Source organism: Lissotriton vulgaris, chromosome 6, assembly GCF_964263255.1.
Source record: "Lissotriton vulgaris chromosome 6, aLisVul1.2, whole genome shotgun sequence".
Taxonomy (NCBI): domain Eukaryota; kingdom Metazoa; phylum Chordata; class Amphibia; order Caudata; family Salamandridae; genus Lissotriton; species Lissotriton vulgaris.
The window spans coordinates 307603745-307631541 of record NC_141694.1 but is presented as its reverse complement, the minus strand read 5'-3'; the positions used below and the strand labels follow the sequence as shown (position 1 = coordinate 307631541).

The 27797-nt window shown below is 44.4% G+C and overlaps 1 protein-coding gene across 1 annotated transcript in view; it reads left to right on the top strand.

The window, feature by feature from the left end:
• GREB1 (growth regulating estrogen receptor binding 1) overlaps positions 1-27797 on the top strand; it is a 612299-nt gene that overhangs the window by 516823 nt on the left and 67679 nt on the right. The window contains exons 23-26 of the mRNA XM_086926326.1: positions 100-202; positions 18125-18283; positions 22304-22446; positions 27520-27681. Of these exons, the coding sequence (XP_086782452.1) occupies positions 100-202; positions 18125-18283; positions 22304-22446; positions 27520-27681 (567 nt within the window). The remainder of the gene's footprint in view (positions 1-99; positions 203-18124; positions 18284-22303; positions 22447-27519; positions 27682-27797) is intronic.

Sequence of the window (27797 nt, the reverse complement as noted above, 5' to 3'; positions counted from 1 at the left end):
GGATGTACATCTGTTTACTGCACAGGCCGTAATTCTATGGATATTATTTTATTATGAATTCCATATATCTATATTAAATTCTGATTTCTGTCTACTCAGATTGGAAAAACTGGAGCGTATCTACAGTTCCTCAGCATCTTGTCCAGAATGTTAATTCGATTGACAGAAGTAGACGTTTATGATGAGGAGGAGATCAACCTCAGTAAGTTATTGTCTGCAGGCTTTTTAATTGTTAATCAGACAGCAGTAATATTGAAATCCCCTGGGAAAAAGCAATGCATGTAGTACAGTGGTTGTCTTCTCAAGTAAAGGAAATGTTGTATCTGTCATGACTGACATACAAAAGACATTTAAGTCCACAATGTCATGAAATCAGATTTCACTCCTACATATTATTAAAAAACACTTATTGATATCTTCAATGTTAATGGAACAGTGCCTCATCGTACGCTATGTTAAATCTTTTTGTATAGCGCACTCCCACTAGTTCCTTTCCACTAATGCTTTTGGAACCTGGGAACCCTTCACGATTCTGATTGCCCACAAGGCAGGGTGCTAGACATTAAAAAGAAAGTAATGTGTCTTTCCTGTTCAGCATGCCGCGATAGTGAAAATTCTAACTTGAGGTTTTCACTGTCGGACGGCCAGTGGTCTCATTGACTAACATGAAGTTACCCTAGCCACCACGCTGGGTGCTAAATTCCATTTGGGATCACCAAAGATATTACTCCAGGGTATCAAATGAATCTTTACTTTAAACTTGACTCATGGGTAAGATCGAATTTAAGCTAACATTTAATAGGAAGGTGACTTTAGAAAGTCACCACTTTGCTGACTAAAACCTCTGGTAGCCCCTCCTGACTGTCTCCATCTGTTGCACCTCAAGACAACAGGCTGGCCACCTCTCTCCTAGGAACAAGAAAAACAGGAAACTGTTGTTGGGAGGAGGTGTGTTCTCCTCCAGCAGGACAACTGGGGGGTTTGGCATCAGATCGGCCTGCTTCAAGAAGGTTTCCGCCTCAGCATAACAAATGGTGATCACACCTTAGCCTGTCGACTTCTTTATGCAGGCAGACCTGTTAGCATCTTATCCAGAGCAGGAAAATTCATTGTAGAACCTGTTATCCAGGAGGAGTGGCTCATTATGCTGGGTGCACCCAGGTGTGGGCTAGGGCTCCGTTCAGGGAATGGAGTCCTGTGCCATCTTCGATTCAGACAGAGGAGGTAGTCTGGGATTGTTCTTGCCCATACCCTGGAAACTAAGGGCCTCTTTTATGAGAAATGACACATCGCTGCGTGAAAGCAGCGGTGCGTCACTTCTCAGTGCGCACTCCTTGCGTCATGATTGATGAGTCATATTTATAATATGATGCATCATGGCGCAAGGAGTTACAGATAGTATTTCTGACGTATCTGTAGGCGCAAAAGTGACGCATTGCTGGAGTGTGTCACGAATGTGTACTTTCACATGGGCAAGTTCCATGTTGTTAGTACCTGCGTCAGTCTTATGCCTGCCATGAAGCAGGCGTAAGATTTTGACGCATTAGCGGCCAAGAAATGGCGCAGTGAAATCTTATAAGTTTCACTGCGTCACTTCCATCACCCTTTCTTGCGTCAAAACGCCCCCCTTGCATACAATATACCTGGCGCAGGTATAATGTAGCGCAGGGGTTTACAAAGTGACGCATCTACCTAGATGCATCACTTTGTAAATATGGCGCAACAAGGCACATTTTTGACGCCACTGGTGCGTCACAAAAAGTGACCCACCGGCGGCGTAAAAGTGACTCACAGCCTCATAATTGAGGCCCTAAGGGTTTTAATAAAGAAACTAATGGGGCCTGACAGATATTGTTACAACATTATATGGTGAGGTCTGCCAACCACACCACATAATAATCCACTTTCCTACAATTATTACAGTACAAGTATAGCAAACAGTTATATGTTCCTTATAGTGTTGCTATAAATATACAGAAAAAGTAGTAAACGCACTCCTCAAGAATACATTTGTGCCTAGTACCCTGTTTTCTCATTTACCCATTCAGAAGGGCATTTCATATTTTATTTGGATTTCTGTTTGTCCTCCTTTTTGTTTGTCTCTCTTATTTCCCATTGCAATGTTGACTATCATACAGGACATGAAAGGGTGTTTTTTCCGAATCAAAAACACATATTTTCATGGCTATAAATCAATAAAAAGTTAAATGGGCTGCTATATTTATAAAGGTAATTAAGTTATAAATATAGGTTTTCAACCAAATTATCCCTTTTCATGAAATGCAAGAATTAAAAAAGATTCCTTGCATGTGTAAACACATGTTCGAGGCATATGAGCTGCAGATTACACACTGTGGGCCCGATTCACAGAATGAACTTAAGACTCAATCCTAAACTTACTACTATTTTGGTATTCACAGAATGCACTTACTACTTTTGGCATTCACAGAATGAACTTACTACTTTTGGTATTCACAGAAGTTAGGATTTTGTCTTAAGTTTGTCTTTAGACAAACTTAAGACAGACTTAAGACAGACTTAAGTTAGGATTTTGTCTTAAGTCTGTCTTAATTTTGTCTTAAGACAAACTTAAGACAAAATCCTAACTTCTGTGAATACCAAAAGTAGTAAGTTCATTGTGTGAATGCCAAAAGTAGTAGGTGCATTCTGTGAATACCAAAATAGTAGTAAGTTTAGGATTGAGTCTTAAGTTCATTCTGTGAATCGGGCCCTGTGCATAGATGGCCACCTAGTGTTGGTCCCGGATGTTTGCAGTTTGTTTTTGTTGTAGAAAAGTCTTTGGAAGTCACAGGACCGGTGACTCCTCCTTTGGATCATACTGCGCATGGGCATCGGCTCCATCCCCAGATTGTTTTTTTCCGCCACTGGGCTCGGATGTGTTTCCAGCGCTCCATGTTGGAACCGATTTCCTTCGACACGCAATCCTCACCAGCTTCCAGAATTTAGTTTAGAACGCGTTTCCAATCGACGCTACTCTTCAACATCGAACATTTCGATTCCGGTCGTCGACGATGGCCTTCGGGCCTAACTAGGCCTCGACCACAGCTCATGGAAAGGACGCCATTTAAAAAGTGTCCCTAATGTGGATCGAAGTTTCCCCACACCGATCTTCATGAGGTGTGTAACCTTTGCCTCTCCCCGGAGCACGAGGCCAGAGACTGTTCCGCTTGTGCCTCCTTCCGCTCCAAGAAGACGATCCAGGGCCGAAGAGCTAGGAGAACAATGGCTCGATCTTCAGCTCCGATTGCAGACAACATCTTCGCAGAGGGCGTCGACGTCCCACAACAACATGGTGTCGACAGCAACTCCGAGGCAGAAGATTCAGAAGTTGAGGACATCACTCCAGCACAGCGGGTCATAAGTAAGACCGTTGACCCAGACCCTTCCTCGACACATCCAAAAAAGGCTCCGGTCACAACCTCGCCCTCCGGCTCAGGTGCACACCGAGACACTGCTTCTACTGCCCCACCTTCGGGCTCGGCTAAGAAGCTAGCTAAGCCTTCCAGCGACTCGGGCTCGAGTCGGCCTCCTCATGGTGCCGGCGCACACCTACCGGCACCGAAAAAGACAACATCACCTACCACGCCGGCATCGCAACAATCGGCGCCGAAGCATACCGCTAGTCTCTCTGCACCGAAACCCAGGTCGGAACCAAGCAAACATGCTTCGGATTCAAAAAGACCACCGGAACCGAAAAAACTATCAGATCCGAGCAATGCACCGGAACTGAGAAAATCATCGGAGCCGAAACAACCATCTGAGCCCAAAAAGACTCCTGCTCCTCAGGACGACATATACCCCTCTAGGCCTTCCCCACCAGAAGATACTATGGGCTTCAATCAATTAGTACACAGAGCTGCGCAGTATCATGGGGTGGACATGCATACAGACCCTGTAGATGAAGACTTCCTAATGGATACCTTTGATAATACACAAAGATCCTCATTCATTTTACCCATGCTTAAAGGAGTGATTAACCATGCTCCTGAAGTCTTCAAAGACCCAGTTAGAACTCGGGTCATAAACCCACGAATAGAGAAGAAATTTAAAGCTGCCCCTTCAGACCCAGCATATATTAAAGGCCCAGTACCACTAGACTTGCTTCTGATTTCCAATGCACGCAAAACAGCAAATTCACAAACATCAGGTGAAGCTCCCCCACCAGATAAAGAGTCTAAGCTCCTTGACGCATCGGGGAAAATAACTGTGTCTCAAGCAGCAAACATGTGGCGTATTGCCAATACACAAGCATTATTGTCAAGATATGACAGGGCACAATATGACGAATTAGAATCGTTAATGCAGCACCTCCCTGATAAGTACAAAGATAGAGCAAATGAGCTTATCCAAGAAGGGAAAAATATTACAAACACCTCCATTCGTTGTGCACTTGATGCAGCAGACACTGCCTCCAGAGCAGTTCACACCAGTGTTTTGTTGTCTGGCTACGCATATCAGGGTTCAAACCTGGAGTCCAAAGTGCTATACTTAACCAACCCTTCTATGAGCAACACTTATTCAGACCCAATGTAAATGTATCCCTTGAAAAGATGAAAAAGGATACAGATACGGCCAAATCTATGGGAGCCCTGCAGTCGCAGGCTCCCAGACATTCATTTTGCCGCTCATCTTACAGAGGCGCCACCAGGGGATACTCTTCAGACACACCTTCTACCTCGTACAAAGCCCCTACACAATCCACCTATAGTAGGGGCTACCAAAGGGGTGGGTACAGAGGTAACAACAATAAGGGCAGAGGTAAAAACAACAACTCCCGCTCTGCCTCTACCCCTGCCCAATGACTCCCCTCCCCTGCCCCCGCCCCATTCCACTCCTGTCGGGGGAAGACTACAACAACACTTACCAGCCTGGGAAAACATCACATCAGACAGGTGGGTGCTTCAAATAATTCAGTCAAGTTACTGTCTAGAACTAACATCCACCCCCCCAAACATACCACCCAGGCAGTTCCTGTTTCAAAACGACTTCCTTGTCACTCTAGCTCTCAAGGACGCCTAATTTCACATTCCTATCCACACAGCGCACAAAAAATATCACGGATTTGTGCTGGACGGACAGCACTACCAGTTCAAAGTGCTCCCATTCGGAGTCACAACAGCACCAAGGGTGTTTACCAAATGCCTAGCAGTGGTAGCAGCACACTTAAGAAGACAGCATATTCACATCTTCCCATACCTAGACGACTGGCTCATAAAAGCCAGCTCATCTATCCAGTGTGTACAACACAATCACGCTACGATTCAACTGCTCCACAACTTGGGATTCACAGTAAATCACATCTGCAACCTTCACACATACAACAATATCTCGGTGCTACAATAAACACCAAACTAACAGTATCCTATCCCTCTCCAGTCAGGATAACAAGTGTACAAACTCTCCTAACAAGATTAAAACTACAACACTCGCTGCCAGCTCAAGTGTTTATGCAGCTCATAGGAATGATAGCATCTTGCATATTTATAGTACCTCATGCAAGACTGCAAATGTGTCCACTTCAAGAGTGCCTAGCACGTCAATGGAACCAGGCTCGTGGTCTATTAACAGACCTAGTGTTGGTAGACAGTTGGACTCATCGCTCTCTGCAATGGTGGAGCACCCAAAACCTTTCAAAGGGCCGACCGTTTCTAGAGCCAGTTCCTCAAATAATCATGACAGTGGACGCATCACTGTCCGGCTGGGGAGCTCACCGACTGCATCACACCATGCAAGGCAGGTGGACACTGCAACAAAAGTTACTCCACATCAACCACTTGGAGTTACTAGCTGTTTTTCTAGCCCTAAAAGCATTCCAAAAACAAGTATCAGGCCAAGCTGTCTTAGTCCTCACAGACAATATGACAGCCATGTACTACATAAACAAACAAGGGGAAGCACACTCTCTGCAACTATCTCAGTTAGCACAGCAGATATGGAGATGGGCTATACCACTAAAGATCTCGCTCTTATCCCAACACGTTTCAGGAGTACAAAACACCATGGTAGATCTGCTAAGTCGACAGACACAGCAGATCCACGAGTGGGAACTTCATCCGCAAGTTTTTCAACCGTTCTGTCAAATGTGGGGGCAACCTCAGATAGACCTCTTCGCCACCCACGAAAACGCAAAATGCCCAAACTTCGCCGCCAGATATCCACACCCGCTGTCCAATAGCAATGCGATATGGATGAACTGGTCAGGACAATTTGCGTACGCTTTTCCTCCTTTCCCACTACTTCTGTTAGTGGTATGCAAGCTACAGCAACATTCCCTAACACTTATTCTAGTTGCTCCAACTTGGGCCAGACAACCGTGGTACACTACGCTGCTGCAACTATCCGTGGTACCACACCAGAAACTAAACCTATCTCAAAGCCTATTAACACAGAACCTTGGAGAGATCAAACACCCGGACCGAGCTCAGCTCAACCTAGCGATCTGGATCCTGAAGTCATAAAGTTTGGTTACCTCAACTTTCCTCCAGAATGCATGAACGTTATTAAAGAAGCGAGACGTCCCACTACTAGAGCATGTTATGCTGCACAGTGGAAACAGTTTGTGATATACTGTCAAAACAACCACATAAATCCTTTAGATGTGTCTATTCAACACATCATAGGATACCTATTACACCTTTAAAAGTGTAGTTTAGCCTACACGTCTATCAGACTACACCTTGCTGCCATTGCAGCATATTTACAAAATAGACAACATCTATCTCTTTTTAGAATACCTGCTATAAAAGCTTTCATGGAAGGACTCAAAAGAATAATCCCTCCTAGAACTCCACCTTCACCAGTGTGGAACTTAAATATTGTTCTCACATGGTTAATGGGACCTCCCTTTTAACCATTACATAAATGTGAATTGCAATTCCTAACTTGGAAAGTAGCTTTCCTAGTAGCTATTACTTCTCTCAGAAGAGTTAGTGAACTACAAGCATTTACCATTCAAGAACCCTTTCTGCAAATGCATCACACCAAAGTGGTTCTAGGTACTAATCCTAAATTCCTTCCAAAAGTCATTTCACCATTCCATCTAAATCAATCTGTTGAGCAGGCCGTATTTTTCTCGCAGCCACAAACAGTCGCAGAAAGAGCTCTACACACCTTAGATGTCAAAAGAGAATTACTGTACTACATCGAAAGGACACAAACTTTTCGTAAAACTAAACAACTTTTTATGTCTTTTTCACCACCACATAAAGGCAACCCCATTTCAAAATCGGGGATAGCTAGGTGGATTGTTAAAAGCATACAAATATGTTACCAGAAAGCCAAACGTACGGTAATAAATCCTCCAAAAGCCCATTCTACAAGGAAAATAGGGGGTTCAATGGCATGCTTTGGGAACATTCCCCTAGATGATATATTCAAGCTACATGGTCTACACCGCACACATTCACAAAACACTATTGTGTAGATGTGCAAACTAAACAACAAGCCACTGTGGGTCAGGCTGTACTAAAAACTCTGTTTCAAACAACCGTACGGCTGTTGTGGAGCCCGGGACAGTCTGGGCAGTTCGTCACAAAGCGTGCGATCAAGTCTGCTCGCGGCATCGGTTAGGCTGTATTCCTGACCAAGCGTGCCCCCTGGCTACTGCACGGTGGCCCCTGCCCCCGTCAACTATTGCACGGCGGATCATGCCCCACATCGCCGTTGACAGTGTCGATTGCGCCGATCCCCTGCAACTGTGATCCAGATGCTCGAGGCACAGACTGTTCGCTGCTCTTTCTTTCGTTCCTGTTCCTCTCCTTCTCCGCGCGACCTTCACGAGGCCCCCATGCTGCTCCCGAGATCGTCGTTAATCGCACCAGAAGACGCTGCACACGATGTTGCCTCCCAGAATAATTGTAGAAAACGACTGAGATTAGCAACCCATCTGACTCGCAGGACTCTGACAAGGTATTGTCTCTGTTCTACTGTTATTTTAGTTTTTCCACAATTTACCCCTCTTTATTCGGTTCCTTAAAATGGCTGGGGTCATAAACCTGCTACAATAAATCAGCCTCCATTTTCACCAGGCTCCCACTAAACTTAAATCTTTGCCTGGCACTGAAACTATCAAAACCGACATAGGACTCCCCCCTCAGCAAGCTAGTAACTGGACCCCTCGGTCTGCCCTGAATTAGAAAGTGAAACTGGTCTCAAAACATCAAAGAAGGACTTTAATACTTTGCTCTACCTCCCCGTCCTGGCAGCCGTCTTAGACTAGTCAATCCTCACTACCTTACCCTGCCTAATGAAGCGCCCATTTTAGACTAGTCAAATTGTCTAATCATTCTTACACACTTTTCAACCTAAACACCTACGCCTTCTCTCACTTACCTTTGCTCTCTACCTTCTCCTACCCACACAACCTCCTTCACCCTCCTACACCTCTACTCCTATCATGGAACCCACGGGCAAACAGACTTTTAAAATATTTACCCCCCCAGAGCTCTCCAAAAACACCGCCAAACGTTTTAAACACAACTTCCTGAAGTCTCACCCTGAAACCCCCTTTGTAGACACCTACTTCTCACTTAACAAGGGAGCCAAGTGCACCAACATCATCTTATACACTATACGTAGAGCACAATGGAGAAAAGCGTTCCTCAGCTAACTCACTATCTCCGCCACCAGGAAATCCGCCCATGGCTTAACACTTTCCACCGCGCCTTCCCAATTCTTCCCAGCTAGAGCAACTATCACTATCTACAACAACGGCACTATCCTAATTCAATCCACAGACATGAACCTTGACCTATTCGACAACTTGTTCCCCACTTTCGAAGAATATATCTCCAACCCTCAGACCCCTATCCATCTGACCCCCAATCCTAACAACCTTGTCTCCACAGCGCCTCCCAACACTGACACACATCTCCCCCCTCCCCTCAGCACTTTATTCCTTGACCCACCCGTTACAGTCACATCACATCCCTCAATCACAGTCTTAGCTCATTCCTCTTCTTGCATCCTCCCCACCCCCACCCCCTCTACCCCCCAACAGAACCCTGCCCTCCCACTTCCTACTAGACTCTCAGAACACCCTACCTCCTTCAACTGCACTCCTCACAACAGGTCCTCCTCCCAGCCCATCTCCCCGCCCATTCCCAGTCCCCACTACCTCACCTGCACCCCAGCCACCCCCAGCCCTCTTCCATCCAGCAACCTCCCCCCCCCCCATTCTCAGTCCCCACTACCTCACCTGCACCCCGGAAACCCCTAGCCCTCACTCATCCCTCAACTTCTCCCCCCCACTCTTAGTCCCCACTACCACACCTGCACCCCCGCAATGCCCAGACCACACTCACCCCCCAACATCCCTCCCCCTCCCAACTCAACCACACCCTTCACACCCAACCTACCTACCCTCCCGATCACTAACCCACTTACTAATATTACCAACACCTGCAACAACACCACACCCCCCAGCCCCAGCAACATTGATACCTACACACCTACAGTACCCTCTACCACCTCCATTCTCAATCCAACACTAGACATGATTATGTCCACCCTCCTCCAAGTCAAAGAAGATCTCCACATTCTCAAAGAGTTACTCCTCACACCACACAGACACGCCCTACGGAACACCACCTCCCCCCCCCCAACACATCCTCCCCCATCAAATCCACCACCCATCCCACTCTTCCTCTCACACAAAACTTCCCACACTGGACCTCAATCCCCGCTCGCAATCCCACCATCCGCTCCAGACGCACAGTCACTCCACTTTCGGACCACGACATACACACCCTTCTCTGTTCATATGATCCTCTTCCCCAAAACCACTTAACCACCACACACCTTTCCATCCCCACGATTCACCCAAACCCCCTCAGGCACCCCACTCAAAACAACAGGGGCTCCGTCCCATATAACCTTAAAAAAGTCCCCCTCACTCTAGAACACTCTACCACCCCCTACACCCCAAAGCTCAAATGCATTCTTCTCAACTGTAGGTCGGCCCCTAGACAATCCTCAGACATCGCTGATCTCATTAATTCAAGGGAACTTGATCTAACCATTCTGACTGAAACTTGGTTAACTGACTCTTCTACACCCATCATGGATATTCTAGTTCCCCCCAATTACAACATCATTAGACTTGACAGGGCCAGCAAGACAGGCGGTGGTATCGCATGTATTTATAGGAGCAACCTCTCCGTTACTAGAGTCACCTCCCCCTCACTCACCTCATGTGAATACATCTGCCTAGATGTCATCAGCGAGAGCAAATCTGTATGCTCTCTGCACATCATCTATCATCCATCCGGTGACAACCTCATCTTCACCCAACAACTCATGGACACAATTTCAACCAATTCCGGACAGCAAAACACTCAAACTTTCCTCAGTGATTTCAATCTCCAGTGGAAGGATCACAATGACGCAGTGGTAAACAGCCTCAAAAACTACCTCAACGCTCTTGACCTCATCCAAACCTGCAACAGCCCGACCCACGATAAAGGCTCTATCCTCGACCTTATCATCTCCGAAGATAACTCTACCCAACTTGGATCAATCCAACCCTGTGACTGGTCAAACCACCACATTATCAAGCAAAAAACCGACCAAGAAAACTGTTTGAACTAATAAACACACAATCCAAGGAACGTCCCTAACCATCCCATTGCACTACAGGTGATACACCATCCTGTGAAGACTTCTCTGCTTTCTTTAGCCTAAAGACTGTCAACATAAGGAAAGATCTTCTCAATGACATAAGCCTTTACTCCAACCTCCATAATACCCAATGAACCAAAGAACCATGCTACATGGTCATCCTTTGACACCTATTCTGAGGAAGCAATTAACAAACTGCTCACCACACTGAAACCCTCTAACCACCAACAGACCCTCTTCCTGCTAACGCTGTAAAGGACTTCATCCCGCTACTTCTACCACTCTGGACCAAAATTATCAACAGTTCACTTCAAGAAGGACACATCCCCGACTCCCTCAAAGTTGGACAACTCACACCTATACTCAAGAATCCAACAGCTGACCCTACTGACCTAAACAATTACCGTCCCATTACCAACATTCCCACCCTTGCCAAACTGTTGGAAAAATGTGTCCAACTCCAATTAATGAAACACATTGTTCAATTTGACCTCCTCGACCCTCATTAATCAGGCTTCCGAGCAGGACACAGTACTGAAACTGCTATGACACACATAATTGATGACGCCCTCCAAATCCTAGATCAGAACGATTCCTGCCTCCTCATCCTTCTTGATCTCTCCTCAGCATTCGACACTGTCAAACACGAGAACTTACTCGAGTTGTTAAACACCAGAATGGGTCTATCTGGGACTGTTCTGAAGTAGTTCACCTCCTTTTTACATAACAGATCCCAGAAATTCAAGAGCAGCAACCTGATTTCCTCACCAGTGCCTGTAACATTAGGCATCCCACAAGGTTCTTCCCTATCTCCAACATTGTTCAACCTGGTCATGGAACCTCTCACCACCTTGTTACAAGCATCTAATGTACACTTTCACATGTACGCTGACGACACCCAACTATATTTGAAATTACAATCTCCCAAAGACATCAAATTGCTGAACTCAACGCTCAGAAACACCCAATCATGGCTTGCCGATAATCACCTCAAACTCAACGCCCTGAAAACGGAGTTCCTCCTGATCTCACCTCCCGCGAAAAGCTCTACCACTCAAACCAGGCTTAAACACCTAACAGCTCTCAATGTCCAACCTACCATCGTGGACTCAGCGAAATCTCTAGGCATAACACTTGACGCAAATCTCAACATGCAACATCATGTCAGCAAGGCAACTAAGGGAGCTAACTTCCAAATCAATACTTTGAGGAAACTTAAACCCTTCCTCCCAGCCAAAGACTACCAAACTGCAGTACAAGCCCTAGTCATGCCGCGCTTAGACTACGGTAGCGTCGCCCTCTGCGGACTCCCCCTTTCTACAACTGCGCCCCTGAGAGCCTCCTTGAACTCTGCAGCGAGACTTATCACTGGATCAAAAAAACATTCACATATTTCCCCTGACCTAAAATCCTTAAACTGGCTGCCTTTTGAGGCCAGAATACTTCTGAAAATTGTGTGCATGACTCAAAGGGCTCTCGAGCCGAGTGGTCGCTCCCCTGCTACTGGTATCGTTGTGCTCTCACTGCCTGCATTGTGCCTCGCCTGCCGCTTTTCATTTTGCTAATTGTAAAATCGCCGTTTTTGCTCTGTTTAATTAGCGCTATATTGTCCCTGTTTAACTTTGTCGTTGTGCTCTCACTGCCTGCATTGTGCCTCGCCTGCCGCTTTTCATTTTGCTAATTGTAAAATCGCCGCTTTTGCTCTGTTTAGTTAGCGCTATATTGTCCCTGTTTAACTTTGTCAGTGGTAGCGCGTTAGCCCCCAGCGCTCCGCTGCCATTTTGTTTGTTGTTTGTGCTGATCTTTGTAAATGCGCCCCGCCTCCCAGCTGAGCCGCCCTCGCCCCTCCCCCTCCACTATCCATATATGACAGTTACTCCCGCGCGCAGCGTTTACGCGCAGCGTCCGCGCCCAATCCGCGCCGAAGGTGCGCCAAAGGTAAGCCCGTCTACGCCCATCCGCGCCTGGACCGCACCCAGCGCCATACCCCCTGGCCCCCGTCCCTCCCAGCCCCCCCGCATTACCTACGATGCCACCACCCTCCTAGCCCTCAACCCCGGTCGCGCCCCCAACTGCGTCCAAGCCGCCCCTGGACAAACCCATGGACCTTTCTCCTGCTTCTCCTGCAAATTCAGCGGCACCGACAACATCTCCGCTACGACCACACCACATATTGCCGACCCCAACCACCTACAATGCATCCTTCTCAACACCCGATCAGTCCACAGGCACGCCATTGACCTATGGAATCTACTAGACACCATTTCTCCGGACATCGCCTTCCTTACGGAAACATGGATGAATGCTTCCTCCGCACCAGACATCACCATTGCCATCCCTGAAGACTATAAGATCACTCGCAAAGACCGTACCAGCCACACAGGAGGAGGAATCGCTATCATCCATAAGAAATCAATCCGCATCTCAACCAGCTCTGACGCCAACCTTGCTAACTCCGAACACCTTCACTTCCAGATCCACATCGACCCCAAAACCACACTCAGAGGCACCCTCCTCTACAGACCACCAGGACCCCGCGCAAAATTCAGTGAAGACATCACGGACTTCATCACCCCACACGTGCTCCCCTCCAAAGACTACATCCTTCTGGGAGACCTCAACTTTCACCTTGAAAAGATCCACGACCGCAACACCGCCACCCTCGTGGACAACCTCGCCGATCTCGGACTTAAACAACTAGTCACTTCCCCCACCCACATCGCAGGTCACACACTCGACCCCATCTTCACATCCAGCAACCATGTCTCCTTCAGCCACACCACGGACCTCCTCTGGACTGACCACAGCTGCGTTCACTTCACCTACAACAAACCAAAACCCAGCATCCACCTCCAACCTACCCTGCAAAGAAACTGGAACAAAATCACCACGGACCAAATCTCCGCATCGCTCCTTCGAAACACCCCAGCCCTCTCTTCTAACGCTAACGAAGCCGCCGCCAACCTCACCCTATGGGTATCCAACACCGCTGACACCTTAGCACCTCTGAAAAAACGTCAAAAAAAACCTGGAAGCAAGAAGGCCTCATGGTTCAACGATGATCTCAAGAAGTCCAAGAAACTTTGCCGCTCCCTTGAAAAGGCCTGGAAAAAAGACCCAACCACTAGCACCAAGGACGCCTTCAAAAACGCCACCCGCACTCACCACCAACTAATCCGAAAAGCCAAGAAAACAGCATTCAAGGATCGACTTGACAACAACGCCCACAACAGCAAGGAACTTTTCAACATCGTCAAGGAATTTTCCAATCCCTCGGCCAACTCCAACGACATCACCCCCTCTCAAACCCTCTGCGACTCCCTAGCCTCATTTTTCCACAACAAGATTGCAGACATCCACAACAGCTTTGACAACCAACCCGGAAACCAACCCACCCTACCATTTGCTGATCATCTTCCCCCCCGTGAACACCCTTAACGACTGGAACCCATTATCCACTGAGGACACCATCCGCCTGATGAATTCCATCCACTCAGGATCCCCCACTGACCCATGTCCTCACCACATCTTCAACAAAGCAGACTCCGTCATAGCACCGCACCTCCGAGACGTCATCAACTGCTCCTTCAACTCCGCCACCTTCCCGGAAGACTGGAAACACGCTGAACTCACCGCCCTTCTGAAAAAACCCACAGCGGATCCCACCGAACTCAAAAATTACCGCCCCATCTCGCTTCTTCCATTCCCGGCCAAAGTCATCGAGAAAGCTGTCAACAACCAGCTCGCCGCCTTCCTCGAAGCCAACAAATCCCTCGACCCCTCACAATCCGGCTTCCGAGCAAAACACAGCACTGAGACCGCCCTCATCGCAGCAACAGACGACATTCGAACTCTACTGGACAATGGAGACACAGTCGCCCTCATCCTCCTTGACCTCTCTGCAGCATTCGACACAGTCTGCCACAGCACCCTTTTACAACGCCTCAATAACATCGGAATCCAAGGAAAAGCACTTGAATGGATCACCTCGTTCCTCACCGGAAGAACCCAGAGAGTCCGCCTTCCACCATTCAAGTCCGAGGCCACTGAAGTCAACTGCGGCGTACCACAAGGATCCTCACTCAGTCCCACCCTCTTCAACGTATACATGAGCCCCCTCGCGGCCATCGCACGCCAACACAACCTCAACATCATCTCCTACGCGGATGACACTCAACTGATCCTTTCTCTCACCAATGACCCCAGCACCGCCAAAACTAACCTACACGAAGGAATGAAAGAAGTTGCCGAATGGATGAAGCAAAGCCGTCTGAAACTCAACTCAGACAAAACAGAAGTCCTCATCCTAGGTACATCCCCCTCTGCATGGGACGACTCCTGGTGGCCAGAAGCCCTCGGAAAAGCACCCATCCCGACAGACCACGCACGGAACCTAGGCGTCATCCTGGATTCTTCACTCTCAATGAACAGACAAGTCAGCGCCGTATCCTCTTCCTGCTTCAACATTCTTCGCATGCTCAGAAAAACATTTCGCTGGATCCCCTCCGAAACAAGGAAAACAGTCACCCACGCTCTGGTAACGAGCCGTCTGGACTACGGAAACACCCTCTACGCAGGTACTACCGCAAAACTCCAGAAGAAACTCCAACGAATCCAAAACGCCTCAGCCAGGCTCATATTAGACATCCCACGCAACGAACACATCTCTGGTCACCTTAAAGACCTCCACTGGCTACCCGTCAACAAGAGGATCACTTTCCGACTGCTAACCCACGCACACAAATCACTCTACGACATCGGACCAGAATGCCTCAACTCACGACTGTCCTTCTACACCCCCTCCCGCCAACTACGCTCTTCCAGCCAAGCCCTCGCCTCTGTACCTCGCATCAACAAGACCACCATGGGAGGCAGATCCTTCTCATACCTGGCTGCTAAAACATGGAACTCACTCCCCGCTTACCTTCGCCTTACCCAGAACCACCCAGCATTCAGAAAACAACTTAAAACGTGGATATTTGACAAGTAATCCTCCTCCCCTTCCTAAGCGCCTTGAAACCCTCTGGGTATGTAGTGCGCTATATAAATTCTATGACTTGACTTGACTTGACCTGGCTACCTCACTCAGAAGCTGACAATTTCTGGTGGCTCAAGAAACACAAGAAGCACAAAGAATCTTCTTCTGAAACCTCGTAGATTCCGGAAGGAAAAAACATATAAGCGCTCCTTTTCAGGAATGGCACCCAGGATCTGGAACTCTCTCCCTCCAGAAACCAGACTTATCACCTCCACCTCAGTTTTTAAGAAAGAAGTGAAAGCTATCCTCATGGCTAAATTCACCTGAACCTTTACTTCACTTTGGAACTATTTGTGACTCCTCACCTTGTAATAATCGTTTTATCTGACTGTCTACTTGTATTATTGTTTTGGTTGATTGACTATTCTCCCTCATGTATATACCCTATTCTGCTACTCATTCCTATAAGTACTCTTTGCTCAAATGTTGTTAACCGCTCACTTGTTTTTCCTACCCCCTGTTTTTCCTTGTGCTTGATGTAAAGCGCTCTGATATCTGCAAAGATCTTGTTCGCGCTATATAAAACCTTCAAATAAATAAATACGGATAGTCGCCGCTAGAGGTAGGTACTGCTATACAATCTATGCACAGTGTGTAATCTGCAGCTCATAAGCCTCGAACGGAAAATGCTACTTACCAGTATGCATCTGTTATTGGCATGTAGAGCTGCAGAGTTACACACGCCCACCCGCCTCCCCGGCTGCCTTTATCTGTTCCAGTATTAACTTAATTAGATACAAATCACATGATATGTGGGTAAGATAGTGCTACTACATTTTCCAACAACTGCAACACCCACAGGTTAGCCACCACTTTTGGAGGGCACTGCTTTACAGTCTATGCAAAGCATATGTATCTACAGCTATACATGCTTCGAACGGATTATGTTACTTACCCTGTAAGCATCTGTTCTTGGCATGTAGTGCTGTAGATTGACATGCACCCACCCTCCTCCCTAGATACCTGTTGCAGTCGCAGTTACTTGTACCCTTTTGACATGCATGGACATCTCTTTACTGTTACTTATACTCCATTTTCATCCACCTGTGGGAAAACAGTCTAACAATGGAGTCGATGCCCATGTGCATTATCACAGGAGGAGTCACTTTACCATGTGACTCAAGAGACTTTTTTGAAGAAACCCAAGCATGTGAATTTACAGCACAACGTGCCAAGAACAGATGCCTACAAGGTAAGTAACATATGGCCATATGTAGGTGAGGCAATACCTGTCGGTAACGGTTAAATTCGGTGCATTTCACCGTTACCGATTGGTATTTAGGGATTAGAGATGTAGGAGGCAGGTTTCAAGGATTCGGTAATTTACCGAATCGGTAATTTAAGGAATTGGTAAATTACCGAATTCTTAAAATACTGATTCGGTGAATTGCTGAATCCTTAATTCCTATGTAGGAGGCACTCAAGTGAGTGCATTTTAACATTCAGGATTCGTTATTTACCACCAACTATAGGTTCGTTGTAAATACCGAATACCTTAGAAAAAGCTATTTTTTGCTTTTTTTTTGTCAGTGCCATGTGGCATACATACATGCACGATTCAGGGGTGCAACAGGGTGTCAATGTGACACTCTGCCACCCTTGAATATGTTCCCCCTATTACCGATTCGGTATTTACCAAATCGGTAATAGTGAATGGCTTCCCATTCATTTCCCATAGGAATGAATGGCAATTACCGAATCTGTAAATCCCGATTCGGTAATACCGAATATTACCGATTCGGTAAAATTTACCGAATATTTATCTACATACTATTTACCGATTTTCAAATACCGAATCGGTAAAATTCGGCATTTAAAAATCAGTAAATAGTGATTACCTACATATGGCCCATAATTCTTTCTCTGTAGAGCAAAAAAGTGTGATTTGCTAAGTGGATCCTAGTCCCCCCTGCAGAGGACTTGTGCACTATGGAAAGAACATTAACACAGTCAAAAAAAGTTGTGTATTTGATTTTGGCTTTTTTTGCAATTACATATCAACATTGGCAGTGACATTTTTTGTCTTTTCTTAATCTTTGTATACCAGAAAAGGTATTGAAAAACAGAAGTGCATGACTTAAACTGAGACAATCCCCTTCATCTGATATGTTACTCCAGAGCATTAGTAACTCCATCATTTATTTTATTATGAATGTCTGTCAGATGTTAGGTAGCCAAGCAGCACATATTAGAGCAAAAATAATGTTGATAAATTCCATTATGAATACCACATAAGGCATATTTCATCCCTTGTTATACTTACTATTTTTTCAGTATTAATATGGCTCTGAAATAATGTGCACTATATGTGGGGATATACAAAAAGGGTCTGTGCAGACTGAGTTGTGGGCAGTTCACTGCCCTTCATTTGCAGAAAAGGTTGGGACAATTTTAATGCGTACACTAAATGCTGTCTACACATTGTATGGAATTTTACTAACATTGTAGACCTCAGAGATGAATCCGATGCATGTTATCACCAGCCTGGGGATGTGTGGCCTGAATGGGAGATCATGAAGAAGATGCCATTTGACTACACCATCCATGACCCGAAGTACAAGGATGCAAGTTTAATCTGCTCAAGTCAACTGAACATCAAGACTGATGGTTAGATATTTATTTTTTTAAGCAATTTTATTGATTTTACATGCAAAGGTTTTGATACATAAAGCTGAAGTACAGTGTACAAAGAGAATAAAAAGCAAAACATCAAGTAATTGATCAGAATGAAATCATACAATTCATTCAGATAAATATATATAGAAAGCACATGCAGAAAGCTGACAGAATAAGCCAACCACCAACATATTCATGTAGTCTCTTACTAATGTAGATGTGCCACTCAGGTATTCTTATTTTCCCTTTATTCTCACAAGGCATCCACTTCAAACCAGCTAAATTTGACATACTCTCTAAAATATCTTTCACATACTGATTGGAAACGCCAATATTACCTTTAATCTGCTCCTGTTATTTGTGTAACATCTAGTCAGAGATATTGTGCAAATTACCTTTTTCAATGTATGAAACCTTTAGGAGCCAACTGCCCTAGTTTCAAGAGTTAACACCTGGTATAGTAGTTGTTCAAAGGATTTAATATTTGTCTCACCTTTCATTGCACACTAAAGCACCTCCCTACACCACTGGTAAATGACACAACATATACTAAGCATTTTACTGCTCTTGAAATCTACAAATATTTATTTGGGAGGGTTCTATCCAAATGGGCACATAAAATAAACCAGCAGAACACCTTAACTGAGGCGGTTTGTATAAGAAAAGGGTTGATAGTGGTTGTTGTCAATTTATCACTTTTGCTAGTGTAAACGAGCCTGTCGGCTCTTAATGCATAATGTAAAGATGTAGTTGGTAAGCAACAAAAGGATACTATAGAATGTGTAAAAGATATATATATATATATATATATATATATATATATATATATATATATATATATATATATATATATATATATATATATATATATATATATATATATATATATATATATATATATATATATCCAAACAGCTTGGCGAAGTTTGTGCCTGCGCCTCTTAGTTTGTGGCGGGCCTCGACGGGGTTTCGCCTCGCCCCATTAAATCCAAAAGTTTACCGTCTTTGATTGTTGACAGAGAGTCGAGGCCCAGATTAGCTTAGTTCAAGTGCTTTTATTCGGCAACACTAACACCCAACGCGTTTCGCAGCCTCCGCTCGTGAGAAAGCGGCGGAGGCTGCGAAACGCGTTGGGTGTTAGTGTTGCCGAATAAAAGCACTTGAACTAAGCTAATCTGGGCCTCGACTCTCTGTCAACAATCAAAGACGGTAAACTTTTGGATATATATATATATATATATATATATATATATATATATATATATTTCATCAATAAATTAGATGCCAGAGTAGAAAAAATTGAGGACATTGAATGCAAACTTGGGCAGATTTCACAAGCTTAAATTATGTAACAGAAAGAGAAGACAGGCCAGGAAAACTAGCCAGTGATAAACGGGAAGGAAAAAGTCAAATGAAGTGAAAATAAAAAGCACACCACAAACAATTAATACAAATAATGAAAACGAGCACATTACAAATAATTAACATTTTAGAGGAGTGATGATGAAAGGCACTGTGTCTAAAGAAACTGGTAAATAGTATTAGCATTATCAACACATTTGACTTGCCTGTATTTAATAGAGGAGATGCATTGTGGCACCATTATTGCGTGAATGTGAAATAGTGAACCTGACAATGCAGCTAAGCTACTTTATCAATGACATAATAGAGTACATTTTACAGTATATATATTCGTGATTTGCTGTGGCTCACTTTTATGAATATCATTAGTTTGCCAGCAGACAGCTAAAGGTCTCTGTACCCAGACAATCAAAACATACAGTGAACACAGGAGAAAGAAGGAAATATCTGCACTGTGGTGGAAAACCATAGCAAAAGAACCTTCTGAGGACCTCATTAACAGTGGACCAAAAACTGCCTGGCAATAATGTCGCCAGCAAGAGTAACCTTTACCAAAAATATTAAAAGTTTAGTGTGAAATTACTCTTTTGATAACTTGGAACCCTGAGAAAAGGGGAATTGACTTTGAAATCTGGAATACCAAATTCTGTGGTAATTTCCTGTTTCTCTCAGAATTTTACCTTGACATTTTGGCTTCTATTAGCAGCTGAAGTGCTTAGGTGACAAACCCCAGAGCAAGTAACTCCTATTGTCGCCCCTTCCAGATTACATTAGAACTTGTAACAAGGCTCCATGTGGTAACCAATCAGCTAGTACAAGGTCTCAGATTCACTGTATAAATAGGACAGCAAAAACAGTCCAAAACTGAAACATTACAAAAGTACTCTCAGATGTACTTAGTCTGTAAAAGAGCCACACTTAGGGAAAGGAAAGGTGAACAATTACATACTGTGTGAAGAAGCCTCCCTATTACATTCTCTTATTTTTTAAGGTAGTTACATTCTTTTGATGACTATCAGAGATTATTTCAGGTTTTTTTCAGATTGTAAATGTAATGCTGTGGCAAAAGTAAGAAATAATCTGATAGTGTGGAAAATGTGGCAAGCACAGGCAAACGGCCCCAGCATCAATGATATGTTTGTGCAGTAGCACACTGCTGCGGTGTCAACATACATGTATTTTTGAAATAAACAAGACCGGATTGAAAAGTGTGATTGAAGTACCTCTTTGAAGCAGAATTTCGGAAAATTGGACCAAAGACCTCTTTGGGATTTACACTATGTTATAAAAAGACTTTTTTTGCCATATTTTCATTCGATGACACATGCCAAAACTGGATTGTAGAAATAATGATTGGGTGTGCTCAGGTGTAGTGTATAGAATATTGGTCCAGGATCCTTTAGATCCATAGACTGATTGACACCCTAGTGGGTGGGTGTAAAACACCTTTTTGGAGCACCTCTCACTCAGTGACATGTAAGAAAAGGATTTCTCTATGGACATAGATGGTCAGTAGATGTGCAGATCAAATTGAGCAAACCCACTACCTGTGCCTAACTATATGTGGGGATGCTTAATTTTTTTTTGCCTGTGCACCATTACAGAAGGGCAGACTCTCCCATCGGTGAGGGTATACAAAAAGAGGTCCTTGGCCTTTGACATTTGAGGTTGAGTCTCAGGATTCCCACAGGAATGGATGCAGTCATGACACCCTACATACCCACTCTCAAGTGGGGCATGAATGTCTGTGGTCACTTTTGTTATGACGCTCATATCTTTTTATGCTGAAAATATATAAATTGACTAATGCCCTAAATTGAGAAATGAAGGGGAAGCCAGATGAGCATAGCATCCCAATATCACTCTCTCTGTCCACAAAATTATGTTGCTGCACATACATTGCAAAACACACAAGATGATGGACGCAATGTTGCACATTGGCAAAACATTCACCCCCAGTCACAGATCTGGGTTTAATCCATTGTTATTTTGCTCACCACGCCACCCAGTTCAGACATAGCCATATGCAAATCAGCCTTGTTCCTGTGCCTCAAGCATAGGATAGCTTAACTCCAGTGGTGCTCAGACGTGAGTCCCGTGCTCTCCATGCCACTGGAATCAAGCTATCCTGGCTGATGACGGCTGATAGCCAGAAACCGGTCCTAGGATGCTTGATTCCAGTCCAGGGAAGACATGGCTTGGCAGTTCGGGCTGGACTGTTCCCATGAGGCACAGGGTCACAACTAATTTGCATATGGCCATGTCTGAACTGGGGTGGTGTGGTGAGCAATATAATGATGGATTAAAGCCAGATCTGTGACTGGGGGTCAATGTTTTGCCATTGTGCAACAGTCCGTCCATTAATTGTTATTGTTGCTGCACATACATTGCAACAGGCATACACAGAAAGTTTAATCTATCTTGTCATGCACTATAAAGCATTTAATTTGGGTACACTCTTTATCTTTCAAACTATGAATTGTGATAGATCACAGAGGTATGATTTAAAATTATGCTTTCATTATGTGCATAATTGTACTATTGGTATGGGTGCTACATAAGAACTGCAATGTAAATAGAGGGAGAATACACATTTTCTAGCTCTGCATATTTCCCAGGTTGTACAGTAACATTCCAGTATGTTCACAGATCTCTTCGTGAACAGAAGGCAGGAAGACATGTATATGAGACGTCACACTACCCGGATGAGGCTATTGAAGTATTCAGCTTATAACACATACCATCACTGTGAGCAGTGCTATCAGTACATGGGCTTTAACCCCAAGTATCAAGTAAGTAGTATTGTTTTTTTGAATACATTGGCAATGGAAGACTTGGAATCAGATGTCTCCATGAACATGAATATATATCCACATTGATGTCTAGGAGGAAGAGAATTCCTGTCCTTACTAAATTATAGACTATGAGGCAAGAGGTCATGTTTTGGAAAAAAGAAGGCTATTGTTCATCTAAAGGTTACTTAGACCCAATTCAATTTCTTAATTGATTTTTACATGGAGGTATACAGCTCCTCAGGATATGTCATCTGATTTAAATAGAGGTATTTTCAACCAATTGAAGCATATATTCTGAGCAGAAAGATCCTGTTCACTTGACAAGACAGAAAGAATGGAAGGGCCACCTAATCAGGTTCCACTTGTTAGTTTAGGCTTAAGTCTGTAGGTTAGGAGATCTAGCAGGCTCTCTGTTGTCTATGTGTCCGGTATAGCAAGATTTAGAAATCTAAAATACTCTGTGAATGTAAATTAAATAAGTGCCTGGCTGTGTGTCAGAGACCACACCCCAACTAAGCATTAAAAGTTCAATTGTTCATCTGAACGTGTTGATTTTGGCATCTGCACACAGGTCCTGTGGTGCCCCTGTTCAAAATGGATTTTGAGTACTTTGAAATGTAATTCATCTGATGGTCTTGCACAGAGTCTGATTCACAAAGAAGTAAGAAGTGTACTTCTTCAGGGTTCCTCCTTCAATTGGAGTAAATTAAAAGTTTTTACAGAATTTACAAAGGACATGCGTATCCCTGGGAAGCTGCAGTAGTCATACATTTCCAAACGTTTTTTAGATTTGTGCTAAAGCATATATGTATATGTACACATATGCTTGAGTGAATGTAACGTGTGCAAATTGTTGTTAATGTTTTTATTTATCCACACAATATTTTTGTCCATTTAGAAATCTATTGCCCCACCCCATAACATTTTGTGGTGTTCCTTTCCCTGTACCACCCTATAAATAAATAAAATTCTGCGTGCCCTGAACAGGAATAAATCTCCAATCAATCCAGCATGGTAATAGGGCATGGAAACGTTTATGAATAAAACAGGGCTCTCTGAATTGTTGGGTGTAGAAAAGATACCTTTTTTGCATGGTCATCCAAACTGTTTGCCTGGTATTTGATGCAATTTTGACGGAAATGCATTGCGTTCTAGCTAACCTGGTCCCCAGTGCCAGTGTTCTTTTCCTAAAACAAGGTAACTGTTAAATTGTTCCCCAATTGGCAGGGGCCTAAGCTCCCCTGTAAGTCCCTCGTAAATGGTACCCCTGGTACATAGGGCATAGGTAATAAGGGAGTCCTTAGGGGCTGCAGCATCTATTGTGCCACCCTAAGAAGCCCACCACCAATCTCATTCAGACTGCCATGACAGGCTGCGTGAAATGGTGCAGACAAATGTGAAAACACGGCACGGCACCCACCCTGTGTGCCATACCCACAGACATTGCATGCAATATATGTATATCACCCCTACAGCAGGCCATATAGCCCTAAGGCAGAGTGCTATTTATTACATGTGAGTACATATGTGCATGAGCAGATATGGCCCTGTGCTGTCAAGTTCAATTGCTAGATAATAAAAGTGAACAGGGAAGTCATGTTACATATATGTACTGGGCACTGGTCATTACTAGTTCCCCCGTTGCATGATGGATTCACTGAAACCTATGGTGTTTGGTATCAAACACCTAATCTTCATAAATCTGTACTGATGCCTGTAGTGGATTTATTAATGCATGCACCCATAGGGCACCTTAGAGGTGCCCCCTGAAAACCTACCAGCCACATAGTTTGCTGACTGACTGGTATTGTCCAGCCTGCCACCAGAGACATGTTTCTGACTGACTGCAGGTGGGACCCTGTGCTCTCTGAGGCCTGAAACAATACCTGCTCGAGAGGAAGATGTTCGCCCATCCTCCAGCAGGATGGCTAGTGACTCTGCATACCAAGGCCAGGCACTTGAAAGCCCTGCTGCCTCTGATATGCAACCCTGGCTTCTCCCAGACCTGGACTATGCCATCCCCTGCCCTGAGGCCCATTTGGCACCAACACAGGCGGAAACTTAGCTATGCAAGTAAGCGTGATGCACTACCAGTGCAGTCTCACCCCTAAGTATTTAGGTGACCCTTGTTAACAGAAACTCAGATCAGATTCCACTGACACAAGAATAAGAAGGACCAAGAAGAGCTGAAGAAGTGAGAACTGCGGACTACTGGTGGACTTTGGCCCAAAACTTTGCCTGCCTGCCGGCTCCTGTCCCGACAATTGTGACAATCCGACTCGTCCTGCAGATGTGCATCCTCCAAAAGTATCAGTGGGCCTCCAGCAGTACGCCAATCCATCAGCAACTTCCCTGAAGTGGAAGAGCCACAACCCTGCAACTTGCAGGCACCCACCGCAACATCTGGTTCACTGTCCTGCTGACCACTGGGTCCACCGACACAGCAGCCACCTAGGAGTAGGTCACCATGCTCCAGGGGGTCAAGACCATCTCCCCACAAAGTGTGAAGATGCCAGGACTGACTGCAGCCGCCTTGCACCAATACCCAGGGTACCAGACCTCTTGCATCAACCAAAGCTTGTTTAAGTCCAATCCAGTCTCCAACGCTGGAAAAACAGACTTGCCAATTAGGGACGTCAGCACCACAGAGGCAAGCACCAAGAGTGGCCCAGCTGTCCCGTTTCGTCCCCCTTTGCAGGTCTGACTGAGAAACGTGAGTGCCTTTGACACAATGGCACAAGCCAACCAAAACCCTCTGCACAGAACTCTCTGGTCTGGGTCCACACCAACTGACTGTGCCCCTCTGTTCACTAACCGAGCCCCTTGTTGGGAGCTCCTGGACTTGTCCCCAAGGCCCCTCTTCTGCCGGTTTTCTAGGTGCCCCCCCTTTCTTACTGTGTAGTGAGCAAGGCTACCAACCTGTCCAGCATCTCTGCACCCAGACACTCTAGGGCAGGTAAACTGAAACTGCGGGTGGTACTTTGTTTCTTGGTCCCCTACCACCTTAAGTCCTAAAGTTGACCCCCGAGATTCAATTGCCAATATCTGTATGCATTATATGTTTCTTTCTTAATAAGAAAGCATTACTGTGTAAAAACGCTTTTGTGTGACATTTTTAATTACCTGCAAAAATTAATCAACTGCAAAGTACTTGCCCAATTGCGAAGTTCTTGGTGTTAAAATAAATATAAAAATACCTGTTATTTTTCTAACATATATCTCAAATTTCTTTTTGAGTGTGTGCCTCTTTTATTAACTGTGTGTGTTGAACAAATGCTTAACATTACTCTCTGATAAACCCAATCTGTTCGCCCATACAACCACATAAGACATCATTTGGGATTATTAATTTAAGCCCTGTTACCCAATAAGGGTCTTCTGGACTTTCTACATAGTGTACCTCGGGTTGGTATGCTATATAAAAAGTCAGCTTCCTACACTGGGACAATCTTTCCACATCATTCCCGGCCCAGAATGTGAGATAAGATTTGCTCACACCAGAAGGTGTCAATGAATAAACTATTTTTCTGCTGAAATCAGATTTTGTGAGATACAAATATGCTTTTAGCCTTATACAAAGACCATTGCGTGAGTTAGTTAAACCAACATGCAGAAATTGCTTTGGAATCAGACCATTAAATTGCCTTTATGACAGAAATACCTTCTTTGTAGAGATTCAGTAAATGCGATATGAGGATATTCCTATCTGGATCCATCATGTTAACAGGTTTCTTGCGAGGTTCGTGATCCAATCCATAGTGATTTTTATGTTCTGTCAGGCACTGCACTTACTGACTTGCATTTATTTGCAAATTATTTTTACCATAGAGTCATCAGCGACATATGCAACATAGTATATTGTATGATGATACTAGAATACTCTATCTTTTACTGGTGTGCATTCCTAATTATCTCAATCACTCCCCATCTGAAACCTAGAATACTCTGAATATCCTTAGATGGATTCTCAATGTTCCCAGCCTCAAGCCTACTTCTTCCGGTGGCGTGCCAGTAAGGGATGATTTTGCTTGTGTTAAAACAGAGGGGCATATTATCAAGGGGGTTTATCTCCGCTTTTTTGGCTTTGAAAGCCAAGAAAGCGGAGATAAAATTATCTCCCTATTACCTAGCTGTCGCTAACACCAGTTAGCGACAGCTAGTAGGAGATAGCGACCATCTTGGGCCCCGCTTTGCATCTCAGTGATATTTATCACTAATGACATGCAAAGTGGGCGTGCCAAGATGTTAGCGACTGGAAACAGTCGCTAACATCGCTATCTCCTATTACCAACTTTTGGAGATATTTGCGCTAAGCGTGAATATCTCCAAAAGCTAACACCTGCCCCTGAGCAGTTCTTAGCCATGTTATCCAATGGTAGGTGGATAACATGGCTCAGAGCATTAGCTCGGTAATGCATGAATATCGCTGACTTTTCAGCGATATTCATGCATTTCGGCCGATTTTTATCGCTTAGGAGATAAACCTTGATAATAGCAAGGTTCCTAAGTGATAAAAATCGCCGCAGCTAGGCGATAAAAATATTGCCGCTAAACCAACATAGCGATAATTATCGCTAGTTGTTGGTAATATGCCCCAGAGTTCTGATGACGATGGCAAGGATGAAGAAACTCCAATAAACAATACTAAACTTAGGATGGACAGCACTGTTTCAGGTTTGCAACATAACTGCCTGCATCTTTTAATCTTAACATGTAGTAACCTGACCTTATTCCTGAAATTGCTACATGATGTCATTTAACTGACTGCAATTGTGGAGTCACCATAGGTTTGCTTGACATGTTTCATGAATACCAATTTTGCAAGAGTAAATTGTTGCTAGCTATACATATTAACAAGACCTATCATAGGCAGCAAAAAATGATTACAAGTGCAAAGTCTTTCGAAATTCGAGTTTGGTAGGTCCTGTCTAATATCCATGTTCTTCATAAATATATTCTGAGATAACTTTTTTGTAAATTGTATAAGAAGGGCAGCCATTTTTATCACATGTTATCAGAATTTGTATGGATATATAAAACTGTTGATTCTATCAATGATTGCCTTCCCAGCTTTATGAGTCCTCGCTGCATGCGTTTGCCTTCTCTTATTCAATGCTTGGGGAAGAGATTCAGCTCCATTTTATTATACCCAAGTCGAAAGAACACCATTTTGTCTTTAATCAACCCGGAGGACAGCTGGAAAGCATGAGGTTACCTCTTGTGACTGAAAAAGTAAGTACATTTTTAGAATCTATATTAAAGTTGCATTCTTTTGTCAAGCGTCTCACCATCTTTGTTTCTTTCTGAGAACAGCCCAACTCCCCCCCAGTATTATTCACTCCCATTAT